The sequence below is a fragment of the Rhinolophus sinicus genome, linkage group LG03 (genome assembly GCF_036562045.2).
Source record: "Rhinolophus sinicus isolate RSC01 linkage group LG03, ASM3656204v1, whole genome shotgun sequence".
Taxonomy (NCBI): Eukaryota; Metazoa; Chordata; class Mammalia; order Chiroptera; family Rhinolophidae; genus Rhinolophus; species Rhinolophus sinicus.
In genome coordinates, this window is record NC_133753.1 from 192,283,440 (window position 1) to 192,305,396 (window position 21,957).

The 21,957-nt window shown below is 43.0% G+C and overlaps 1 protein-coding gene across 3 annotated transcripts in view; it reads left to right on the forward strand.

Moving 5' to 3' along the window:
• The window catches only part of CTNND2 (catenin delta 2), an 826,448-nt gene that overhangs the window by 450,263 nt on the left and 354,228 nt on the right, over positions 1-21,957 (forward strand). For all 3 annotated transcript variants that reach the window (XM_074329072.1, XM_074329071.1, XM_074329073.1), the window contains 2 exons: positions 835-1,007; positions 14,343-14,904. In XM_074329072.1, coding sequence (XP_074185173.1) covers positions 835-1,007; positions 14,343-14,904 — 735 coding nt within the window. The remainder of the gene's footprint in view (positions 1-834; positions 1,008-14,342; positions 14,905-21,957) is intronic.

Below are 21,957 nucleotides of genomic sequence, written 5' to 3' on the forward strand. Positions count from 1 at the left end.
AAAATGGCAAGTACACTTACACTCCTTATACTTCTTTTCATTTCCAAAGTGAGGATGAAATTTAATTAAAGAAAATTTGCTTGCAAAGAAAATGGACGAACTCTTTCCAGGGTTTCACATACATAGAATGCGAGAAAATAAAACAGTTTCTTATGCAAAGTATAATTAAACAATAAGGCCAGGAAGTGATTCTCACTTCTCCATTGCTTGCACTACCAGCCATTTAGTGGCACCCTTTTTAACAGAGCACGCCCTTTTCTACTGTGCTCTGCTGTGGTGGCAGATTACTAGCCCTCAGAGATCATGTGAAATCAGGGTGAATTCTACAATGCAGGAAGAGCTGTTAATATTTTAAACACTCAACCCTTCAGGCATTGATGTATTACATCACTATACAATAGAGTTGGTAACTGATTGGAATGTTTTGAGTGTTCTCACATCCTAATAATTAAGTATGAACCACAATTATATTAACACAATTAACATGCACTATAAGGTAGATTTTTACATTATTTCGAATGTTTCTGATATTGTCTGGTCCAAAAATAACTGCTTGATTAACTAATTTGTCTCACAAGAAATGTCCGTATGTAGGTCAGGATGAGATCATTTGAAAATATCTACTCTTTGGAGAACTTCTAAACCTCCCCTCAAAAAAATCTCATTTAGGAGCTGGAGTCAAATTATATGGTCATTTTAGTTCTCAGAATTCAAAGCATAAATGGCTGGAATCGTGTGTGTGTGATAATTCTAGGCTACTCTCAATAAATAATACATGTCATTTCTGCTTCACTGAGGCTGTCACTTAACTGCTCTAAATGACTTTCAATGCAGGGCCCAGCCTGCTCTCCCAGAGTGCACTTCAGCTCAATTCCAAACCTGAAGGGTCCTTCCAGTATCCAGCCAGCTACCATAGCAACCAGACCCTGGCCCTGGGTGAGCCAGCCCCGGCGCAGCTCCCGGCCCGCAGCACACAAGCCCGAGGGGCTGGCCAGAGCTTCAGTCAGGTATGTGTGGGAACTGGGCCCTCTGCTGTGCTGGTCCGTGGGCTCAGGAAACAGGCGGGGAGCAGGGCTCTGAGATGGTCAGAGGGATCCGGCATGTCCCACAACTTACGAAAGATGCCCCAGTGCTGTCAGTGAAGGAAATGAATAATAAATTACCATTATGGAGTTAGGCTGAATTGTAAACAGGTTTTCTTTAGAAATATCTGTGAGTTGCCCATGCTATATTTATATTGTGCACATTTATCTGTGTGAATATGTGGATTACTATTTCTGTGTGTGCATGAGCTAGAAATCTGGCATACATCTTCATTTTATGCATGCACCTAGAACATTTTTTTTCCTCCTAAAAAAAGCATAAAAATATTTGGGAGGGGTTAATCATATAAAAGAATATAATGTAAATGCAGCAGCAAGTATGTAGAACTATTCTAGAGGTAATTGGAACTAGTTTAGGAATAGTGATACTATGTTGAGTTTGATTTTGAAATGTGCCCTTAGTTGTTTCTTTAAGGTGTGCACTGGTGTTTATAGTCTCACTGCACGGATGTATTAGCTGTCATTCAAATCAGCTACAGATTAATAGCCATTAGAAGTGGCTACTAATCTGAATGTTTTTTCCACAAAAGATGTAAATGTTGTGGTAGAGAGATAGGTGATGCGTAAACATAGATAATAGATAGATAGATGATAGATACATAGATAGATGATAGATAGATAGATACATAGATAGATAGATAGATAGATAGACAGACAGACAGACAGATAGATGATAGACAGATAGATAATAAATAATATTTTGGTTTTGATAATTTTAGGGTTCAGGCTATATTCAGTCAACCCAACAGAATTAATATATTGGAGGACCATCTCTTTTTAAGCTATTTTAAGGTTATTTTCAGCAGCATAAGGCCCTTTTAATCTCCACTTTTGCTCTTGGAATGAAGAACCCACAGCCCCAAAAGCAACCCGTTCAGCTAACGAGTTGATTTCATGCTTTCTGCATTTACTGGGCAATACCTCTGCCACACCACCCACCACTGGCTCCTGTAACAACCGAAGCCGGTTTGTCACCCTTTATCGTTAATATTCATCCATGAGTCTTTCCAACTGAACTGAAAGGTACTTGAGGGTAGGGCCCTTTTCCTCTTAATCTAGCAGCTCCAAGCCATCACGTGGCCCAAAGAAAGGTCTGCAGATGGATAGGGGACAAGCCACATTAGGGTCAGAGTCACCATGAGGGGCCTGTTTTAAGTGACACGGGCAAAAAATGAAGCTAAAGCTGAAAAGTCCCATGCATTTCGGTTATTAAATTACTATCCCAGCAATAGTTTGAAAATATGATTGCTTTCTTTAAGCAACACCCTGTCTACTCATGGCTTTGTGACTTTGACCTCATGATGACAAGCTATAGTGTTTGTGAATAAAAGGGAGTGACAAATCAATGTCCCACTGAGAAGAAGGGCCTGTCCCCCTGGAGGCTCCAGGTGTGACCACAGCTCAGGGGGTGTCTCCATTTGGATGGAGAAATGGTGGTGCTCAGGAGGGGAAGGACCTTGACGTCGTTGAGTCAAGGTTTTACGGGAGGGCCACTGAGGCTCACCCTGGAACAGGGCATTTCCCAGCTCTTTAAAAGCGCTGGTCTGTTCTACCTCCCTTACAAAAAAGTGAGAGGATGCATGAGGGACTATCTAAAAATGGGTTTTAATTTATTAGAAAAATTATTTTATATATATAGATACACATTTATTTACCATATACACAAAATAGTCCTTATTGTTTCATAGCATACAAGTGTTATATAGTATTTGAAATATTGGGTAATGTTATTGGCAAAGAAAATATTAGAATTTTTAAATATAATTTTATTTTATTCAAAGATGAAATGGAAGTTATGTGATTTCTTTATCTAGGTACAGATTACATATATAAATTCTTTGGAAGTAAACAAGTGGGCCACAGCCCTTTTTTTAACCCTTATATCCAGCCATACTTCTAGGTCTGAGAAGCCACATTCAGAAATGTGGCACCGTTTTTACTCAAATTAACCTATGAAAGCTATGAATTTAGCTTTTACTAGTTTCTAAAACTTTTAAGACATGTAGCTGGGAAAACAGTAAAGTTCTACCTTCTTTTATTTTTATCTTGAACTCATTTTTTACCTGTGCTTAGTTTTTCTCATAAATATCGAAGACCTCTGTCATTTGAGCTGAAAACATTGAGTCAACCAAAAAAGAAAATTAGTATTCCCCTAGCTGAGCATCATAGGAAATGGAACTATCAACATGGAATAAAAATTCCAATTTATCAACTTATCTTGTTGAGCACCTTGTAAGCCTTTCACACATTGCTGTATAATAACTAGCTGTTAAATCATAGCTCGCTTATAAAATTAAGTTACCATTTACTGAGCACCCAGAAGTAATCTTAATCTGTTTTACACCCATCCTCCTATTTAATCCCCACAACAGGCTGTACTACTATCTGTGTTTTAAAGATTCGAAAACTCAAGCTAATCACATTTAGAGAAGTAGTCACGCATCATTTTAAGGCAGCAGCAGTAAGGATGGGAACAGAATCGTGGCTGAATTGATGTCTAATCATTCCAAGAGGGAGCATTTCATAGGTTTTATTTATATATTGAGCATGTCAATTAAATAAGTCTCCAGCTTGAACCTATTGGGGGGTGTACACATGTGGACAAGCAATGTGGTGATGTAGCTACTGCCATGTTGGCGGAGTCCCTCCCACTTGCTGGGGTTAATTCTGTCATCCACTAACTGCCATGGGAGTAAAACAGTAAAAGCCCTAAAATGACAAGATTGGGCCTCACATTAAAAGTCTGCTTTAAAGGTTGATCAGAAAGTGTAACTAAGTTGTAAAGATAGCAGAGCTCTGTATTTGCGGTCATTGGGGTTATCGTTTGAAGGCGTCTTGAAGTGTGCATGTTCAAGGTGATCATTTGGAGGCAAAGGTTGCTGGCAGGCTCACTTGGCAGGCAAGTAAGTAGCATGAAGTCTGAATCCTCCGACCAGGGGGGTGTTCTGATCCACTCCATTAACAGGAGTGAGGCAGTTGGTGTATCTGAATCCTTTAGCTACTTTGCAGATGTCTCTACCGTGATTTCCTTTCAGCTTTAGTGTGCTGTGGCCTGAAAGGTGTGTTTTATTGAGCATCTTATAGGACCTGTGACTTCAAAATAATGTCAAAGAAATGCTGACCAAGTAAACCAGTGTTTTTCCTCAGCATTGAGCTTGAAAGTAGGCCACCTACCATTCCAATCACAGCTCCTTGGTTCAGGTTTTCTTCAGAACCCCTGGACTCCAGTGGTTTTGTGGAGCCCTTGGCTCCATTCTTTTCAACATTCTGAGTGGTATCAGTGTTCATTCCTTCTAGGCCAGATGAATTTTTTGAAGATCCTGGACACATAAAGTACTGAAAAGGGCTAGTACACTTCAAATTCTGGCTGACACATGCCAGACCAAGTTGATAAGGTCAATAACCAATTACCAGAAAACCATTTCAGTTTTTGGTCTGAAAGAAAATGTGTAACTGTAAAGCAAAATGGTTTTCTATTCTCGCTCATAAATCACATTGGGATGCAATTTTGAAGCAGTGTCATCAGTGTTCACAGATTCTAATTTCAGTTTTTAAAAGACTCCAGTTGATTCACACAGTCAATGTTTGACTGATCCCAACCAGGCTTGACGCCAGGCCCTCCTGGTGAGACGCGCAGAGCCGGCGTTGCCCCGTGAATCAGTCTGAATAAAACCATGAGTCATAATACTTGCCATCAAATATTAGTTCTCTGGTGTTGCCCTAACTAAGATCCTTGGAAGTCGTTCTCCTCAAGCTCCAGGATGAGTTCATGAGGAGAGAGACTGTACGACCCTTGCACAGGACCCCAAGGCCTTTCCCAGAAGGAACGTGAGTCAATTTAGTCACTCTTTTTGCTGCTCAACTACCCTGCAGGCTCCCTGCCCAGCCTCTAAACAGGGTGTGTAGGTTACCCCAAAGCCCCTCCTTTCCCCCTCTAAGCCAGCTGGCCTTTGCGTGGCTCTTGTGAGGCGCCCCAGTCAACACAACTGCTTTTCCCGTTATGCTTGTGTCTCTCTGGGTTATTCTTTATGCATTCAAGGTGTTTATCGTGTGCCTCCTGTATGGCATGAGCTGATGCTTCTGCTTGGGATGGAGGAGGAATGAAAATAAACACAGTTCTTGTTGTTGAGGAATGTACATTCTAGAAGCAGCCATGGGAATTGAGAAAATTAGCACAATGAATGAGTAAATCGCAAAGTTTGTCAGAAGGTGATGATCTCTGTGAGGAGGAAATAAATGCAGAAGAGGGTAAGCGGGATGCAAAGTACAGGATGGGGTGTGACACAGCGGGGCCTTGTGGAGAAAGTGACATTTGGACAAAATGGGAAGGAGAAGAGGGAGGCAGCGGTATGGCTTCCAGGGGGACAGCAAATGTGTGGCTCCCAGATGAGGTGGCCTAGCACACTGAAGGAACAGCAAGGAGGTTGAAGTGGTTAGAGTGGCTGGAGGAGTTGTGAGGGGACTGGAGACCCCGTCAGTCATTGTCTTTTACTCAGAGTGAAATGAGAAGCTGGTAGAGAATTGTCCGCAGAGGCACAAAATGACCTGATGTATGTGTTGAAAGCCTCATTCTGTCACATCACATATAATAATACCCTACAGTCAGTGGCATATAAATCTGTTTCTTTCCATCAGGTTGCCTTGTTGCAAGAGCAGAAACCTACACCATGAATCCCTACGTCCCCAGTAACTGGCCCAGGGTTCACCTAAGGTTTCCCAGGTGCCTCCAGACCCATCCTCATTCTCTACAATGAGACTGCAAAGGCTGTGGGGGATGAGACACTTAAGGAAACTGGCTCTCCTCCGGCTTTGTCTGCTTCCACTCAGATACAATTTCCTCTGGATTGTGTGAAATGCTGAACATCAAACTTCTGGCACAGAGAAGTCACTCAAAAAATGTTTTCCCCCCCATGTTCAAGCATCAAGTAGTCTCACCAAGCATTTCATCCCTCAAAGAAAAAATATGCAAAAAATAAGAAAATATACATCTGGGTAAAGAGCACTGGCAAAGTAGTACAGAAACCTAAAGATTTTGAAACCACTTTCATGTTCTCCAGCAGAACAGAAGTAAGCATGTGTATGTTCATAATTGTAGGGAAAAGCATGCTTGCTGCAGGAAATTAAAGATTGTATGATCATTCCATAAAATAAAACTGAACAATAGTGGAGACTAGAAAAGCAATAAGGTTTTCAAGAAGTAAAATGTCCAAATTCTTTTTGATCTGGCCTATCTATTTAATGTTGCACTGACTTTTACGTCTTAAAAGTCCTCATTTACATGATATCGTAATCATAAATATGCCGTCTCCTTACTTCTGCCAGAGGCCGATGTGTTTGTTGAGTTTGGAACATGGCTGGTGGGTATACTCTCGCATGCTATAGATGTGGAGGTCAAGGAGTTGGAGAAAGCTATGGATGATGGCTTGGCAGACACAGAGACCCACAGGTGCAAGGGAGAAGCAAATCCCCAATAAACACCTATTTACTGATGGTTGGATGATAAGGGTTCTACAGACAACCAGTGTGACATCGCTACAGTTTGCTTAACTATGGGTGGCCTTGTTTACTTGTAATGAGAAAAGTCACTAATGAACTTGGGAAACACAACATTGCAGAGGTCTGTTTGTGTAGACTCTACTGTACAATATACATCGTAGGGCATTTAGAGGAGAAATCATGTCATTTTGTATACTTTTCTTGGCATATTTGTGGGAAACTGGCAGCTTATTTTTTTTTAAGAGCGTTTTCAGATGATTACTTATTGGAAATCCTTTCTCATTGTTCTACTTTAAAATCTGCTGCCTCCATTTTCTCTTTCCAGTACAAATATATTTAATCTGGCTTTAATAACTGAAACATTTCTCATGGCAGGGAGGGTGTGTATGCCTTTTACTATAACATTTGCTCTTCTGAGCAAATATTTGGGTTATTGAAGTCATACTAAATGAGTCTCTTACTGAAAGAAGTTTTGTGTAGTATACTTCTGCCAAAGCTCATGTTTTTAAGAAAGAGTTGCCATCAAGAAATCCCTCCTTAAATATTCTTTAAGATCAATTTACGTAACACACTTATGTCATTGTTTTATTTTTCCTTCTCTGTTTTTTTGACATTGATAGACCCTATTAATGGCATATTAAATACTTTCAGAATATTTATTGATAATGACCCTAATTGTACTTCTACGCAAAGGATGTCTGAGGGAAGGAAAGACCAGTACCCAAGATGCAAAGCTTCATACTATGCTGTTTGTACTAGTGGCTCTTTAGCCCTGGGAAAATGGTTCCATTACCGTCTCCTTCTATCTGCATTGACAGAGACAATATGGTTTGCAAGATCTCTGTCTTTCTCTCTCTCTCTCTCCTTCCTCCTCCCACTTCTTTTTCTTCCCCCCCACCCCCTTCATAATATTGGGACCCTCATGCAAAGAGAAAGCAGTGAGGGTGGTCTCCATTATTATCTCATGGTCCTTCAAATTGAGATATTCTCATCTGAGGAAGGAATTCCTTCCAAGTGCCTTAGATTTTCAGATACTTGAGCTTACTTTTTTGCTCTGGGCACTACCTTTCACTGTTAGTGTGATGTCCCACCAGGTAAACCCAGCCCTTCTTTCCTCATCTCAGCAGTGATGACTCCAGAGGGGGTGTGAACTGTGCACAGATGCTGTCTTTGTACTTTATATTTCATATTAGTTTTTACCACAACCAACACTCCTCAGGGGAATCGCTAGACAAGGCACTTGATGATTTTACTTGGCTATTTCCAAAATCTAACGTTTTACACAGTACCAGGATTTTCTACCTGGGGAAATATTTTAAAGAGTGGCATTCTTTCTGAAGACAGTTTTCAAAAGAGAAGTGATCAAAATTTGGGGAGCAATGGTAGTAGTGTTCAAGCACATTTCTTTCACCCCACAGAGTAAGTTCAAGGGCACAGAATTTACTTGAGTGTGTAGATTCATTTTAATTTCATTATGTTGCAGGAACATTTTATTTAATACCTACGTAAAACTGTTTACATTTTAGAGTTAGTGATTTCTTGTTTCCAACTTGTGAGAGTAGTTGTCTTTGTCCATATTTGTAAGCAAGCCTGGCACCCTAGGCAGACTTAGCCTAGGAGAGTTCAACAAATTCTCAGAATTTGTAATCAGCACATGTAGCTGATATTACTAAATCATGTTATTAGATAGTTCTGGTTTAGAAATGGATGTTTTAAAACATATCGTCTTAAACCATGTTCTATTTTTTAGTATTTAAAAGTTATTCAGGCTTCCTCACTCCTAGAAAGAGCAGTCTTCCGGATCATTGCTACTATTTTCTTGTCTGTCTGGTCACTACTTAACCCTCTCTGCTTTCGCCTTCCCTCAGACACCAGCCCGAACTGCTTCCTCACCAAACCCAACGTCATGTTCATGTTCGTATGCTGTGGCTCTTCTGTGGCCTTGGCCCTGATGCTCTGACTTCCTTTGAAACGTACCAGCTAGCTTTGCTTCTCATGACATTGTTTTTGCCCAGGAGCAGGACTCCCCATGGTGACTTTAGTCACCACAACCAGGATTGTCTGCAAAGGGGAGACACTGGGAATTAGTAGGTTCACCAGTCTGATGGTCATCCCAGAAAATGACAAGTGATGAGTACGGCTGATGGGAGACAAACTGCTTACCCCAAGCCATTAAGCTCCCTCTGGGAAGCCACAGGGACTCCAGTTCCCTGTTCCTGATGCTGTGGGCCTGGCTGCCCAGCATTCTGGGCAAATATTCCTTCTGACCCAGAGTTAAGGGCCCCACTGACAATTCTAGGACTCTTGGCAGGTCTAAATGCATCTTCACAAAGTCTGCTCATAAACCATGGACCTGCTTTTGAAAACATGGTTTTTCTCATTGACACTGCGTTCTCATGATTTGAGGTCAAGAGTCCTTACAGTCCAGGTTGTCAGGTCTCTTGTTACCTGGCTGTAAGCAGTGCGTGTTGGTGTGGGATTTTTGTACTTCCAGTCCCCAAAGAATGATTACGTAAGTTTCCAAGTTCAGAGAATGTTTTCCCCTCTTCCCCCGTGCCATCCCTACCCCGCATTTACAGAAGATACAGCGGGAAGGGATCTGGACACAACTCAGTTCTATATTGAGGCTGATGTCATGCTCTGGTCCATGAGCGTCATATTTTCAGGGGCTCAAACTTCCAGAAAAGAATGGTGTCATAATTGTGAGCCAGGTAGTACTCTGTACAAACAAAAATAGAACAATGGCAGATGTCCAAAGCAATGTCAAGGTGAAATACTCCATGGACGAGGCTTGCAGGGAGACCTTCACGAACAAACTCCTCATTTGTTCACAGAATATACAAGGCTCTTGTTAATGGTTTATTGACTTAATGAGCAAATTAATGCATGGAACTTGAGTGTTGTTAGTTAATGGCAATAATGTATATGTTATCTAAATTCCCATTTCTATATTATTTCCACTACATGTTGAAAATACACCCTCCCCTTAAATACTTCTATAAAATAGGTGTAAGTGCACTCCACAGTTACACAGGAAGCCTCAGTGTACCACGTATGCACACGCAAACTCTTGCAAACATATAATATAAAAAATCACAACTGTAGGATATCCAAAATCTGGTCCATCTGAAACTTATATGTAAACTATACTGCAGATAGTAAGTTCATTTGTAAGAGCTTTGTTGGGTTATGTGTATTGCTCATATCCCATGAAAAACAAATTCCTACATTTTTTTTTTTTTTACTTAAGGTATAATCTAAATAAAATGTCCATAGAAATTAGAAGTAATATTTCGTTTTTCTCTTGATGAATTTTCCATAATGGGAAGCAAGAAAGGAATGACATTTAATGTGCCCCAAACTCTGCCTGTCAAAGCCATTCAGTCAGAGCAACTACCTGGCAATGGTCTGCTTCTTGTCAATGTCACACAGATGGGTTGAGACTGATTCAAAGAGCTAAACATGCAGACACCACAGGAACTGTCCCTGTCAGTAGCCCATAGTGTGATGCGGGACAGTATTGGGGCCCAGTATTCTCCAAATATATCTAAAAATTTTTATATCATTATTTTTCTTTTAAGGGTGTCATCATCAATAAAAATATACATATATATTTCAATTTTCATTGCTTGTACACACACATTCCCAAATATCATTAAGGAGGAAGCATGGAGTAGTCATTTATTTTTTTTAAGTTTTAGAATTCTAGTTTTAATATTAGATTTACAATTTTATAGTGTTCACATACTTTTAAGTTAAAATGGAGCTTCCGTAACAGTAAAGTGGATGCAATTCTATATATGTTGAACTGTGTTTATATTACTTGTAATCCAGTGACTTAGGTAGTCATAAACCATCCCACTCATTGTGCAGTAAACTTGAAGTGCAGCCTTTTGTTGTCCTAACTGGCCAAGAGCTGCTGAATGAAATTACACAATGGAACAAAACATAAACACCAGAGTGGAAACAGTCTCCAGAAAGATCACTGTTTTTGTCCAACTGATGCTAAAAACAGATTTCTCAGTTTAGCCAAAGAACCATTCTTAGACACTTGTTACTCCGTGGGCCACCGGAATGGAGTATTACACCCCTGGATTATTTATTGTCCCTGTCAGTGGCCCATACCGTGATACAGGACAGTATTGGGGCCCAATAGTCTCCAAATATATCTAAATATTTTTATATCATTTTTCTTTTAAGCATCTCACCGTCAATAAAGAAATCTCTTCTAGAGGTTATACAACCATACAGTGCAGTAAGGGGGCCACTAACCACATTTGCCTACTTAAAAATTAACTTAATTCCAATAAATTACATTAAATCTGTGGTAAAATCTGGTGCATATATCTAATCTATGTGTCTGGTGGCTACCACATTGGACAGTGAAGATATTAAACATTTCCAGCATACTGTATCAGTCTTCAAGAGTAAATCAAATGTTATTATGTTTCTGTTTCTTTTCCACGTGTAGAAGTTATTGGCAACATTTCACCAACATATTAAAATATTTAGAAACATTTTTTTAATTGATTGCTGTATGTTGCCTATTAGAATAGCTTGAGCTAGTGTGGCAGTTCTCGAAACTTCTACAGGTGTGGGGGCTGTTTAGGAAACCTTCTTAGGCAATAATATTCAGCGGAGTTAGCATTCCTGGGCCTTGACAGTCCAACAGATTAAAAGGAAAATAAAGTATTTGCAAAATGTGTTCAAGGTTTCCCTCGCGTCCGTGTCATTCAAATATTTAAATATTAGAATACTACATAACCTTGGTAAACTCTAGTACTTCTTTTAAGTACTTAAGCATTTATTTTATTAGAAGTCATGCTACCTGGTAATAACATCACTAATGTCTTCTAGGGTTATTATGAACATCATATATTCAAGACGTAACAAAAGGTATTTGTTCTGTTGTAAGCAGGGGGTCTCCTGACAGCCTGGGGGTTTCTTTCTCCTTCTTATGCTCCTATGGGAAGACGGTACAAAAATTCATGTGGAAGTCTATTCCATCTCTCAGGCCCCAGGAGCACTTCGGAAGAAAGTGGGGGAAGCACTGACTGTTTGCACCTTAGCAGTGGTTCTCAGACCCCTAGGAGATAGTTAGAAATGCAGCCTCCCAGGCCCACTCGGGCTCCTGAGTCAGAATCTCTTGTCAGTCAGTGGCTTGCACATTTTAGTGAGCACTATAATCACCTAGAGAACTTGTTAAAACACAGATCCCTGGGCCTCTCCCTCCAAGTTTCGGACCCAGTAAAGGTGGGTGACACTGGTGCTAATGTGCATACTGGCTGCTAGAGCAGGGACCCACGAAGGCTGGAAAATGACCGTGCTCGAGATCACTTGTTTGTGCCTTCCGTTGCACATGGAATCACCTGGTGAGCTTCCAAAAAGCCTGGTGGCTGTGTCCCACCTCCAGAGATTCTGAGTTAAATGGCTCGTGTACAGCACAGGCACCGAGATTTTATTTCAAAAGCTCCCTGGCGATTATATCAGGCAGCCAGGTTTGAGAAGCTTAGTCTGTACATGTCTTGCTCAGAACTTCTTCCAGGAGAAAAGCAAAAACTGGATCTAAGCACCCCCATGACTCTGGATGATGCTGGAATATATCTCTGGGGTTTAGGGTATTCACAGCAGTTCTGCACGGTTCATCCACCATCTTCCACATTGCAAAGCCTTGAGACCACCTTTATTAACCATCTTTTCATTCATTCTGTAAACATGGGTGACATCTCTGCGATGAATCAAGCTTTGCTCTGGTTTCTGGAGACACATCATTGAACAAATCATGGAGATTTCGTTTACTTTCCCTCCTACTGCTACACTCAAAATAATTGCTCTGTGGTGTTAAAGAAAAACCACAACTGAACAGTAAAGTGGTAAATACAGATTTTATTCAGAAAAAAAAACAAAAACGATTGCAATAGGAGAAAAGAGACCTCAGTATAGAACTGGGCTCAGTGTAGAATACAGCAAGGAAAAGTGTGAACTCATAGCCGAGGACCAGGGAGGGGTCAGTGGGCAGTATATTACTAAGAGGAAACGTCAGGGGTAAGGATTTCTGGCTAAAATGATCTAAAAGGATTCTCGCTGAAGGCAGGCCAGGGTGATGAGACACCATCTAGGAGATGGTGGAGGAAGAGGAACATGGTCAGATATAGGGGGCGATCAGACATGGAGAGTGGGGGGAGCTAGCTAAGCGGACTTAGCCGGATTCTTGCTAAAACCGGACAATGTAGAGATGAACACAGAGCCCCAAAAATCAGGGCCTAGGGGAGAAAAGAGTCCAGAGGGGCCTGACTGGAGTTTGGTCAAGGAGAGAATACGTGTCAGTGGATAGATATAGACACACACACACACACACACACACACACACACACACACACACACACACACACACACACACACACGTCTTTCAGCAAACTCTTTCCCTTTATTTCCAGGCTGCTCTTTATGGAGATTTTCATGTTGCTCAATTAACTCCCTCAGATTTTCACATGAACCGGAATGCTGTGTATGTGCCTATGGAAGTGCCCAGTCTGTTATTTGCCGATCGCCATTCCAGACCCGGTGGAGAGGCGTAATTGAAACTTTTAATGGGCAGCATCTGTTCCGGCTCTCTGGCTCCCCCTTCCCTTCATCTCCCCAGCTTCCTCCTCCCCTCCCAATTCCCATCCCGAATTTCAAAGTCTTCCTTCCCAGCTTCTCTCTCTGAGGACAGTCCTACCCCCTTTTCACACCCGACTGCTCTCAAAAACCTTTCTGCTCTTCGGGGAAAGCCTGGAAGATCCCAGACCTCCTGCCCAGAAGTGCTTAACAACGTAGTGTTTTCATTCGAATGCAAATTTGTCTCTGGACAAGATTCAAGGAAAGTGTTCTCCCCTCCAACTGTCTCCACCCCAGCCCTTGTTGTCTTTTGTGTTCTTGTAAATAAATGAGAGGCAACTGGCTTTCAACTTAAAGACACAGCTGCAGGGGGCTCTTAAAAGCGAGTGGGGGTCGCGGGGGAGGGGTAAGGAGTAGATGCTGAAAGATTTAGAGGCCAGGCTTAAAATCTAGGAAAGGGAGGCTTTTTTTGTCTTTTCATTTACAGTTGCTCTGGTTTCTCTAGAATTGCTCTAAAAAAAATACTGAAAGACCAAGCGTTTTTATTCCAACTTACTATTTCTCCTTTTTTTTAACTTTTCTTGCCCATAAAGAAGAATCAATGCGACAATGGCAGCAGAATAAATCCTGCCAAGTAGGTGCATTCTGGTTCAGTCTTGATGTCTCCAGACACGTACACAACTTAGCCAGTTCGGGAGGCAGACACTGTATCCAGTGAATTAACTTGGGGTTGGTGGAGGAAATGAGTTTAACGCCAGAATCTCGCATTAAAACTAACTGATCGCGATTGCCCTCCAGTCGATCACGGTGGCCCTGTCGGGTGGCCTTTTTAAAACTTTACTGATGCGACGCCTTTGCTATTCCAGAAACATCTTAGCTGTGTAACTAGAATACTGCCCCGTCCGCCACACGTGATGCCAAACCCGCTGTCAGCCGGCCTTGGCTAGTTGGTTTTTCTTTCTGTGGGAGAAGCACCTGCGGGAGAAGCTCGAGGGGCGTGTGCGTCTCGATCCCACGCGCGGTTCTGCTGGAGGCGGCCGAGCGCCCAGTGTCCCTCCCTCGCCGGGCGGGGTCCGGGCCGGGCGGGCGGGGCCCTAGCTTCCCCCGGCTAAGCGCGCGTGTTCTCTGCTCTCCCGCGCACAGGGCACCACGGGCCGCTCGGGGCACCTGCCGGGGCCGGAGCCCGCGCCGCCGCCGCCGCCGCCGCCTCGGGAGCCGTTCGCGCCCAGCCTGGGCAGCGCCTTCCACCTGCCGGACGCGCCGCCCGCGGCCGCCGCCGCGCTCTACTACTCGAGCTCCACGCTCCCCGCGCCGCCGCGCGGGGGCTCCCCGCTGGCAGCGCCGCAGGGCGGCTCGCCCACCAAGCTGCAGCGCGGAGGCTCGGCCCCCGAGGGCGCCGCCTACGCCGCGCCGCGCGGCTCCTCGCCCAAGCAGTCGCCCAGCCGCCTGGCCAAGTCCTACAGCACCAGCTCGCCCATCAACATCGTCGTGTCCTCGGCCGGCCTGTCCCCGATCCGCGTGACCTCGCCCCCCACCGTGCAGTCGACCATCTCCTCCTCGCCCATCCACCAGCTGAGCTCCACCATCGGCACGTACGCCACCCTGTCGCCCACCAAGCGCCTGGTCCACGCGTCGGAGCAGTACAGCAAGCACTCGCAGGAGCTGTATGCCACCGCCACCCTCCAGAGGCCGGGCAGCCTGGCAGGTAAACGCTCGCTGCCCACCTTCCGTGGCTCCACCAGGGGGGCGCCTGGGCACATTGTGGGGTGGCGCGCAGGCTGGAGGCCAGCAGCTGGGCTTGAGCAGGACTCGAGCTGGGCGTGTCTGTGGCCCAGGGTCCGGGACCTGCAGGATATAGAGAATGCCAGGGCGTCCCCAGGTTATGTTAGTAGCTGCACTAAAAGAGGCCGCTTCTTTTTTGAAAGTAATGCCATCTCTCAAACTCTTAATTCCTACCCCCCATCAGAAGACTAACATTCATAAAATTAAGTCAAATTTAATAAAGAATTCCATAGACCTGTTGCTTGTATACAGAAAAAAGAGCAAAGTAAATGAAACTCACAATATTTATATGATCGCCTATAGTTATCTACACTTAGTTGTAGAAGAAAGTAATGGATTTTCTCAAAGCAGACATCCAATTTACATAGATTTGAATAGGAGTGAAAACGTAACAATGATGAATTGCCTTTAATTTTTACTACTTTGTCATGACTGGAATTTATTGTATTTTGTCTAAATTTAGTCACTGGGAGAAGTAAAGTACTCCCCATACCTACCATTTAATTTACACAGATTCTAACAGTGAGGGGAAAGTAACCAATAATGAGATCCCTTAAATTTTTGCAGGCTCTTATAGGGTAGGGGTGGGAAGAAACCTGCTTTTCTCTGCCAATGCAGAGGAAGTTAAATGTCTGTGGTGGTTTTGTCCACCAAAGACCAGGTTGAGCTGGTGACTGTCTGCTGGGATAGCCCCGTATGTTCAGCTTGAACAAACACTATGATTGAAAGACTAATGTGTTGTTTCCTAAAACACCTGACAACTAACCTGGATTTACTGCCGATTTTTTCCTTCTTATGAAAGTATTTGGTAATTGTGTCACTCTAGTAACAGACGCTGCACTCATGTTTCCTTTCCTGGCATACATAGGTGACCGTGAAGAGAAATAGGATACAAATAGGAACCTGTTGCATACACGAGGCAGGTGTCCAAGGGCGTCGGTAATTCCGCACAGTAATTGCTGGTGTGGGCTGGGTTGACATAGCAAGGTGCAGGCCGGAATTCCGCCACCCCCAAATCATGCCCAGCATGTTTACTGAAATGAGAATAGTATTCCCTCTCACTGTCTTCAATAGAATTTAGGAGGTAGCTGGTCATTAGTGCCAGTCTGGCACCAGTACCAAAATATCTGGAAGGCAGGCACTAGGGAACAGTGTGGCTGGAAGAGAGGGCTAGGAGACGTGTATGGCAACTTTGTTTTATAAGTTTATAAAACAAGGTATTAGATCATTCCAGGTAGTGCGGAACTAGTGGAGCTTGCGGGGTACTAAAGAGCTGTGACACTCTTCCCAGCCACCATCGAGAACAGGAAACGGAGGCACAGAGAGTCTAGGCTAAAGGCCGTTTCATTTCCTGCACAGACCTGGGGAGAGAAACCAGGAGTCTTAGCTGCCAGCTCTTGGTCGCACTGATTACACATGGTAAACTTGTTCTTGTTCCACTGTATCATTTTAGTAAAAATAGGGAGTGTGGATCTGGTGGAGAGGTTGGGGGCGTGCAAACGGAGCACAGAGAGAGCCCCACAGCTCCTTATGTCACTGAACGTAGGAAGAGGCTGTAAAAGGAAAGAGGTTGTGAAAACCACTTTCACTCTAGTATCTGGACTGAAGGTTTCTGGGGTTTGATGTCGGCTGTGTGTGTTGGGGCACTGGAAGGCGTGGGCCAGTCAGAAGAGAACTGCAGTCCGTCAACACAATCTCTTGTGCCTTTGTTTCCCTCCCCATTTCCATCTGTTCCTCAAATTCTTTGACCATATTTCATTTTTGTTACCTGGTGACAAAAAAAAAAAAAAAAAAATCAACATGCCGTTGAAGAGTCTTAATTTTAGAGCTACAATGAACACTTGTAATGTTTGAATTACTTTGTTTAAAATGCATGCTTTTCAATATTCATTTGAAAAATTTTTTCATGCAAATTGCTGCTGGCAGATTTTGAGTTTAAGATTATAACTCTGCATAAATAGTTGGGTTGCATAAGATCATATGCCCCATTTGGATATTGGGAAACTATGGCCCAGGAAAAGCTTGGGAACAGACTACCGTTTGTGAGAGATCAGGGATATTGGAGCTTTTGGACTCCACACCTAAATCTGTGTGCTTGATACCATTCCAGGCATCGTAAAGTTGGGAGCCATCCGGTTTGCTAATTGAAAGCACAGTTAACATCAAGACTGAAAAATAGCTTTTGGATTTTTCAGGGTTGTGATTTTGGAGATTTGCCACTGAAAACTAGCATGTGTGAATACAGAATTAGTAGTAACTTTACCTTTTTAATGAATTAATTCATTCAATAATTATTTATTAAGCACCTCTGATTTACTGACACTGATTTAGACCCTGGGGATACAGTAGTAATCAATATCAACCAATATTCCTGGCCTCATTTCAAATGGAGAAGGCAGGAAATCATCACGATAACTATTTTTGGTAGAGAGGCCAGGGAAAGCTCTAACTAGAAGGTAACTTTTGAGTCAGCCATGAAGGAAGTGAGGGAGTAGGCCATATTCATATCTAGGGAAAGCGAGTTCTGCACAGACGCTACAGGAAGTTCAAAGGAGGGCAAATAGGCATGTGTCTGCCATGTTTGTAGAACAGCTGGGAGACCGGTAGGCAGGAGCAGAGAGGAGGGCAAGGAAATGACATGAGGTCAGGAAGTGACCAGAAAGGGGGGCCTTGTAAGTCGTGATGAGGACTTGGGGATGCTGGCTGTGGTAAGTCCGGGAGCCGTAAGGACTGCAGCGGGGACGTGACACAATATGATTTAGTTTGTAGCAGGGTCTCCCTGGCTGCTGTGCGGAGAATACATTGTAAGGAAGCAAAGGCAAAACAAGAATACCAGTGGGGAGGTTCTTGAAGTCATCTGAGCAAGGGATGATACGGCACGGCCCAGGATGGTGGCACTTGAAATCACGGAAAGTAGTGTAATTCTGGAGGTACGTGTATATGTGGTAGAGCTGACTGGATTTTCTATAGACTCGGTGATGATGGTAAGAAAAAGAGGATGCCACCGACCCAACCACCAGAAGAATGGAGGCGCCATGGACTGAGATGGGGCAGGCTGCGGGGGGAGTCGGTTGGGTTTTGGTGCAGTGTTGGTAAATTTTAAGATCTTGGTTTTGGACATGTGTTATCTGTCAGAATCAAAATGCACATGTGAAGCAGAGAGCTGGGGCTGTAAGTCAGTTCAGGGGAGAAGCTCAGGCTGGAGATAAAAATTAGGGGGTCATCAGCAGCAGCTGGTGTTTAAGACCATGAGTCTAGAAGAAATTATTTGGGAAGTAGGGAGAGAAGTGGTCCAAGGACCGAGCCCTGACGTGTCCCACAGATGTAGAGTTCTGGGAGTTGAGAAGGAAGCAGCAAAAGAAAGACAGAAGCCAAAAGTATGGGTCAGTGTCATTTCTTAGAAGCCAGGAGAACAGCATGTCTCAAGGTAGGAGAGCAATAAATTGCAACCGTTCAAGGACATTGGTTTAGCACAGTGTACTCACCAGTACCTTGAAAGAGCAGTTTCACTGAAGGGTGTTGGTAAAATACTACTGGGGGAAGGGCAGCCAAGAGAGAATGGAAGGAAAAAACTAGAGGCTGAAAATGTTTTCAAGAAATGGCTTAGCTACCAACATTTCCAGAAATGTGTAAGTTCTGTCTGAGGATCTCTGGTCGTTAGCGGTGAGCTCTTGGTAAGGAACACATGTCCAGAGTTTCCCCCATGGCTAAACTTTAGAAACTCTGGCCACAGAGCTCAGAGTTCCGGCCCTCTGGGAAAACACCACACTTCACATGAAACCTAGCACAGTGTAATTTCTCAGAGGTTAAGTTTCCAGAGTCCAAAGATCCCCTGGAACTTTCTTCTTTTTCGTCACATCTCTCTATGTTGTCGAGTGCTATCTGAGTGGAGACTCAGCTCTGCCTTGTTGGAGGTCCCTAACATTAGCTGCCTTATGCATACTCACCTGCTTAAAATATTCCCTCATTCAGGGGATCACAATAATATCAGTCTACTCTTATAATTTCTGACATAAATCAGAAAATGTATATAAAATACTAGTGCACTGGCTGTCTCAGTGAAAATTAACTTGTATTATTTAATAATACCTACCACGCTGACTTGGATGTATAAGAAGTCATTTGTTTTAGTTTCAGACAGAAAGCAGGTCTTTTGAGTCCCAAAACACACCAGTTTCTGTGTTGGGCATAGAGAGATGAGTCCTTGCCCTCAGGAGACCTACTTGGGAGTGGGTAGAAGATTAGGCGATTGGAAACCCAGTGCTAGGGTGAGACAGGTTGGTTACCATGGGAACATATTCGCGGGGCATCTCTTACAGTGGGGATCAAATGCGTGCTGCAGATGCTTCTTTAGTGGTGGCTCCAGAGCTAAGCAGTGTAGATGGAACTGAGAAATACTGTATAGACGAAACTAGTGAAAAATGGTCATTGGAACAAAAAAGTATAGAGAAGGTGGGTGGTGAAGGTGGGGTGGGTTGGGAGTGGTAGAGATGACCTGCCGCTCAGCCTTCTTGAGCCAGAAATGAGTGACAGGGTGGGGTGGAGATAAGGAGGGGACGAGAGGTGAAGGGCTTGTAATTTCATCCAGCCGGGAAGTGACCTGGTCATCTTTGCATGCCAGACACTTCATCCTCGGGCTGTGTGGAGGGTGGATTCTCCATGAAAAAATAGGCATGCAAACACTTAGGAAGCCATCGGAAGAGTTCTTCCCTGCTCCCAGATTGAGCTGTTAGAACTTTCCCAGCTTATTTTGAAATGAGACAATTCAAAAATGATCACTTATAAATGGTCCAGGTAGTAGAAGGCTAAATAAATGACACAGGTAGGTTTTACATTTTTCTCCTGACACATAGTTTTATAGTTTGGAATGTAAAAGTTAAGTGTATTTGTTTTATGCATAATAAATAAAATGAGGTGAAAAAAACCATATAGCAATATAAAGCATTTGCTGTATGCCAATGCCTCGTGCCAGACACTCTGCAAACTGTACCCCATGTAGTTTCCAGCAACTTAATGAGTTAGGTGAGATTTTTACCCACATTCTACAGATTCGAAAACAGGGGCTTATCAATAAGTTCCTTGCCCAAAGTTACTTCGCTGCAAAAGACAGGGATGTGATTTGAACCTAGATCACTTTGAGTTCAGCTTCTCTACACCCTTAAATATACATGATATATGGGTAGGAGTAGCATATTTCGTGTTCTTGAAGAAAAACACCAAGAATGCAGAAATGCAATGTAAGTTTTCAACTTATTTAAATGACTAGTGATTTTGAAAAAAGCAAAAGTGTCTCAAATATTTGTCAGCATTGTGTTTAATATGACTTTACCATTACCAATTTTTTTTTCCACTTTTGCAAGGAAAATAACAAGACCCTTTCATTTTCTGGTTTAGAGCAAAATTAATCCTGTTAAAAATAGAAATCTGAGTTGTGCATATGTATTACAGTTCAGCCAAACATCACAAGCTTATTTTGAGGTAAAAATGAGATGGATTAAATGTAGATTCTTAAGCAACGATTGCAATAAAATTGACCTAATATGGGGAGGAATTTGGTCAAGACTTTTCCGCATGTACTCCTGCCAAATGGACATAAAACTCAGCATTTTGAGTGGATCACATACTATAAACCCTAACTTTCGAATATCTGGAGATTTCAGATCCGTCCCCTGACTTGCTAATGCTTCCAGGTGCACCTGTTATGAGAAAGTAATAGAAAAAAAAAAAAAAAGAAAAGCCTAATCCTAGATAAAAGCTTCTTGATCTCCGATGTCAGGTTCTCAAAGGAAACATGAAGGCCCTCAGATAATGAGCCAGTTTGTTTAACACACAGCACTTGAGATACGCTCACAATGCAATGAGATATCTGGCTGCCTCTGCTCCTTTAAACTACATTTCCTGAAGTTGATCTGTCTCTGCCTGGGGACAAACACTTGATCAGTTCTTATGAACCTTCTGCTCACCTTTAAGTAAAAAAAAAAAAAAAAAAAAAAAAAAAGAACAAAAATGAAAAATATATATATATATATGTGTTTAGATTTACTAATTAAACTAGTTTAGATTTACACAAAAAAACTAGTTTAGATTTACTAATTAGAATGTGATCAGCCTGTAAAATCAATCAGCACTTGAATCTCCTTTCAAAGGTGCTTAAGGCTGACTCTCCCCTGGAATGTCCAGGGGTTTTGAAACCAGACCCCTCCCCACCACAGAAGCTGCATGGCGTTCCCCACTGGCCAGGCCTCAACCGCTGCCCCCTCCTCAGATGTCCCTGCCCAGGCTGTCTTCTAGATCAGAAAAGAATATGGGTCTCTGCACAGTGCATCCTGGCATCCTGCACCCCAACAAATTTGGGGAATGCAGGTCGGTTCCCACATTTGACCCTGTCCTGCTTCCACCATCAGAGTGACTATTTTGTCAGCTTTTTACCGCCTAGAATTCTGGGACCCCTTTTATGGCAGAGAGCCTGTATCCTAGTGGCCCCATGGAAGCCGCTGTTTCCAGGCTCTCCCTCCCGGGAGTGCGTGTACTGAAATCTCTTGAGCAACTTGCACTTGCTGACCCCTGTCTAACAATCTTCATCGCGTAGAGACACAGGACTCTCAGAAATAGCCATCAGATATTCCCTTGGAAAGTCACTTTAGGCAGTATCTCATCACACTTAGGTTGGTATCTCATTTCTGTCCAGTTGTGTCCAGGTCAGACAGTAGCAGGGAGAGGCTGTTTTCACATCCTGTCACTGCACGTTAGTGGCTGGATCTGGGACTAAACATTTGGGATGTGAGGTGGCCCCAAAGCGATTTCTGACATCTTTCTTTTTTGTTATTTCACAGAAATTATACCTTCCTTCCCCTTCCTACTATATGGCAGCCTTGCTAGTTAAAATGGGGTAAGCAGGTCTTTTTTGTTCTTTTGTAGGAAAGTGGCTTCTTTACGTAGAATTCAGTCAAAGCCTTTCCAGTGTTATTGATAAGTT